This window comes from Vidua macroura, chromosome 26, assembly GCF_024509145.1.
Source record: "Vidua macroura isolate BioBank_ID:100142 chromosome 26, ASM2450914v1, whole genome shotgun sequence".
NCBI lineage: Eukaryota > Metazoa > Chordata > Aves > Passeriformes > Viduidae > Vidua > Vidua macroura.
This window is the reverse complement of record NC_071596.1, coordinates 1554103-1558143: the sequence shown is the minus strand read 5'-3', so window position 1 is coordinate 1558143 and position 4041 is coordinate 1554103. Positions and strand designations below refer to the sequence as shown.

Here is a 4041-nt window from a genome sequence, read left to right as displayed (position 1 = left end):
GGATTAAGCTCCAGGGCTTTGTGCTGGGTGGATCCTTCTGTGGGGTGCAGGTTCTGCTGTGCCCCCACACCTCTGCTCCCACCCCCAGTTTATGCTCAGAACCTGTGGAAAGCGACTGTCCCCACTGTGTACCTGTGACTCTACACCTCCTGGAACCCCTTCCTCTGGCAGATGAGCCCCGTCCTAGGGAAGGAGCAAGGTAAGAGCCATGGCCTGGCCATCTGCAGGGCCCTGGGGCTCCCTGGTGCTCCCCACAACTCCCTTCCCCTTTGTCTCCCACTGTCACCAGCAGCCAGTGTCCTGGGGGTCTGCTCAGGGTCTTCTGCTGCTCCCTGGACCCCTGGGACATCAGCACCTGGAGCTGCCTCCCCACACCAGTCAGAGTCAAAGCCCCTGGTCCTGCTGTGTCCTGGTCTGTTCTGGGAAGCAGGGGGTACATGGGGAACTGGTTCATGTTCATCCTGTGGCATCTGGCCCAGCAAATAATAAGTATTAATATAATATAGATTTTTATTAATCTTTATTAATAGAATATTCTGTTCTCTGTGCCCCTGCCTTGCCTGGGGCTTGGCCCCCTCTGCCTGCTCCCTTTTGGCAGGGGGGGCTGGCTGGGGGTTGGTGCTGACTCCAGCCCCCCTTCCCTGCTCTCTGCCCCACCGGGAGCTCCTTGGGTCTCTTCTGCTGCTGCTCAGGGTGGGCAGACAGGGAGAGATGGAGCCTCTCAGCCCCGTGGGGAGCTGGAAGGGACTTGGTGACAGAGCCCCCCCGAGAGGCCAAGGAAGGGCTCAGAGCAGCCCCTGAGCCCCAGCTGGAGCTCTGGTCATGGTCCTCAGTGGCCTCACGTTATCTTGTACCTGGGGGGAGGCAGGGTGAGGAGGAGTCTCTGCTGGGGACAGAGACCCCCCCCCCCCGCCATGCCCCCCACTCACTGCTGTGACAGGTTGAGGTCTGGCCCAGCCCCCACGAAGGACAGCTGCTGCTCCAGCTCCGCGATGCGCAGGCCGATGTACCCCGAGGACAGCAGCAAGGCCACCATGCTGGGGACAGGCCAGCATCAGCCAGGGTGCACAGGGTGGCCACATGGGGCAAGGAGCAGTGCCACGGACAGGCCCCCATGTGCTCGCCCTGGGCATGGGGGTCTGAGGGGACCCTGGCCTGCCCGTGCCACCCTGGAGAAGGCTGTGTCAGTAGGGATGGGGACCGGGGCTGTGAGCGGGTCCTGGGGACTCACAGTAGCAGGTAGATGATGATGATGATGTTGAGAGAACTCAGCTGGGGGTTTATCTGGGACCAAAGTGCAGTGGCCCAGGCCCAGAGCACGGCGTGGAGTCCCCCTGTCAGGACAAAGCAGTGTTAGTAGCACTGAGAGTCTGTGCTCGGCTCTGCCAGGGTGTAAACCCCCAGGACCATCCCCCCCATCCCGAGCCCCCTGACCCACCCCAGAGGCCACATGTCTCTGCTGAGGGCACCCCTTCGCTGCTGCGGGGAACCAGCAGGGCCACCTCGCCATCCTCATCCTCTGCTTGCCTTGATCTCAGGTTTGCCTCATCTGCAGGTGACCAGGAGACACTCCATGAATGCCCCAAGGAAGGGTCTAGGTGTCCTGGGGGCACACGGGGCCACAAAGTGCCGATCCTGCACTCCCTGGAGCTCTGGGGATGCTGGTCGGGGGGGCAAGGGCGCACTGTCCCCCCCAGACCACGCGTGTCTGGGGAGGAGGAGCAGAGCCCAGAGCTGCCAGTGGGGCACGGATGCCAGCGGGGACACGGGCAGGGCTGTGAGCAGGCAAGGAGTGCACTGGGGTGGCCGCTCACCCGGGGCTTCCTGGAGGCTGTTGGGCTCCGGGGTGCTCTGCTCCAGGGCTGATTGGCTCGAGATCTGGAAAAGGACAAGCCCTGGTCATGATGTGTGTCCTCAAGGCACCTGCCACACTGCCATGGGGACACGGGCAGGACCTGATGGGACCTTCTTGTGTCACCCACAAGAAGGGAGGGTCCTGGGGTCTGCGCTGCCTCGGGCTGGGGATTTTCATGTTCCCCCTCTCATGTCTTCCCAGGGGCCACTGCACCCAGCCCACCCCATCCAGGGGGCTAGGACCACCCCTCCTCCTGTTGTACCCTCCTGCCCTCCATTCCCTGGCCTTACCTGAAACTTCCCAAGGGTTTTCTCACAGCTCACTGAGTCTCGGGGGCTCTGGCCACTGTCCTGGACAAGGAGAGATGAAGGGAGGTGCCCTGCAGTGGATGGATGGAGCCCCCCCTGCCCATCCAGTCCCCGTGTACCTGCAGGTGTTTGCACACCGACCTCAGGAGCTGGTACGTGGCCTCTCGCTGGCGCAGCGACACAAAGAGGAACTGCCAGGAGCGAGAAGGGGATTTGTGCTAGAGCTGCCCCCTCGGTCACGGCCCAGAGCCCATGGGGGCCGAGACACTCCAGATAGCCCCAGGTAAGGCTGCCCCAGCACTGTCCCCGCTCTCACCTTTTCCCCCTTGGCCGTGCGGATGCTGATTGCGTTGGGCACCAGCAGCGCTGTGTTGGTCTTTTTGAGGGCTGAGATGGAGGCGACAGGGACCACGGCCTGTGCCGGGGGGAGGGGGACAGGCTATGTCACCGTGTTCCCGGCTGCCACCTGTGCCCCTGCCTGCCCCGATGGTCCCACGCCCGCTCCAGCCCCACCTTGATGTCCTTGAGCAGGAGGTTGGAGTGGAAGCAGATGTGGCGGGAGGACACGTAGAGGCGGCCGTGGTAGGGCATTTCTCTCTGCCAGGCGCACGAGAAGCAGCCCAGCAGCACGTTCTGCTCGGCGAGCTCTCCGAAGGCCCGGCGGTAGCTGCTGTCCTGCTTGCTCAGCTGCGGGAGGTCGGGGGGTTGGTGCTCGGGGCCGGCCCTGGCACCACGGGCGCCCTACAGCCCCTTGCTCCATCACCACGTCTGCCTCGGAACCAGGACGTTCCCGCCCCAAAAGAGCGTCCAGCCGAGCCCATGGGGCTGGGGCTGGGGTCCTGCTCCTCAGCTCCGGTACCCCAAGACTCACCGAGGGGGATGGGGGTCCCTGCCTGCCCGTGGCCGCCTGCTCTGTCTCCTTGCAGGAGGACTCATAGGTACTGGATCTGGAAGAAGGCATTGGAGGGGGTGACTCGAGGGGCACAGGTGGGATGTGGGGTTGGGGTGCGGGATGCGCCCCCATGAGGGGCAGCACCCACCTGGTGAGCTTGGGCTGCTCCAGCTGGGCACTTGCCCTCTCCTCCAGGCTCCGCCACTGCTTCTCCCCCAGCACCTCCCGCCTGCTGCGCCTCAGCTTCCCCGGCATGAGGGATGAGTCCGACAGCTAAGAGAGAGGGGGCAGGTTGTGGGGACAGTCTATTCCTGCAGCACAGCAGATCCCAGTGTCACCAACCTGTCCCTCCACCGGGGAGGACACGGGGACGGGGTTCAGGCCACGCCGGGACCGGGACAGCAGAGCTCACCCGGTCTCATGACCCCTTTGCCTGTCCCATGGTATGTCCTGGCTGCGACCCCCGTGGGCAGCAGGGGCTGGGGTGACAGGGAAGGGCTGACACCTGTTCCGGCAGGTGACGGGGAAAGTGATCCCCGGACCGGGGGTGCCAGCGCGGTGCTGGGCGCGGGAGTGCGCGGCCGGTCCGGCTCCAGAGGGGACGGGAATGCGGCTGCGGCCCCAGACCCACGCGCGGCCCCAGAACCCCGTCCCGGGCAGGCCCCGCGCGGTACCTGCTGGGGGGCACAGCCGGGGCCCCCCGTCCCGTCGGAGCTGTCCCGCTCCCACTGCTTCCAGCGCCGTTCCTGCTCTGCTGCCACCTCCTCCTCCTCCTCCTCCTCCTCCTCCCGAGGAAGGGCAGCGGGCGGGGCCGGGAGGCGCGGCAGGTTCGTGGGAGCGGCCAAGGCAGCCCCATCCCGAAACACCCCGGGGCTGCGCGGGGTGAGTCCCCGCGGGGAATGCGGGACCGGCTAGCTGCCCCCAAAACAGCTGCAAACGCACTCCGGTCCCAGCAGTGCTGAGAACCAGCGCGGCACAGCCCCAGA

General features: G+C 65.3%; 1 protein-coding gene across 1 annotated transcript; it reads right to left on the bottom strand.

Moving 5' to 3' along the window:
• Positions 1-503: 503 nt before the first annotated feature.
• On the bottom strand, positions 504-3806 carry LOC128819273 (GRAM domain-containing protein 2A-like). The gene is made up of 12 exons (XM_053999331.1): positions 3730-3806; positions 3204-3328; positions 3035-3110; positions 2677-2850; positions 2480-2578; positions 2283-2354; positions 2146-2205; positions 1815-1878; positions 1439-1549; positions 1232-1334; positions 930-1037; positions 504-854 (listed from the first exon to the last, which is right to left on the bottom strand). Exons 2-12 carry the CDS (start codon positions 3308-3310, stop codon positions 839-841), a joined length of 990 nt encoding a protein of 329 aa, XP_053855306.1. The 5' UTR covers positions 3311-3328; positions 3730-3806; the 3' UTR covers positions 504-838.
• Between the last annotated feature and the right edge of the window lie 235 nt (positions 3807-4041).

Excerpts from the sequence above, each read along its gene's own strand:
- LOC128819273 (XM_053999331.1), bottom strand. The coding sequence starts at position 3,310 with ATGCCGGGGAAGCTGAGGCGCAGCAGGCGGGAGGTGCTGGGGGAGAAG. Across the intron at positions 2,851-3,034 it reads AGGGACCCCCATCCCCCTCG|CTGAGCAAGCAGGACAGCAG; the intron begins GTGAGTCTTGGG and ends GACCTCCCGCAG. Across the intron at positions 1,550-1,814 it reads CAGCCTCCAGGAAGCCCCGG|ATGAGGCAAACCTGAGATCA; the intron begins GTGAGCGGCCAC and ends GGTCACCTGCAG.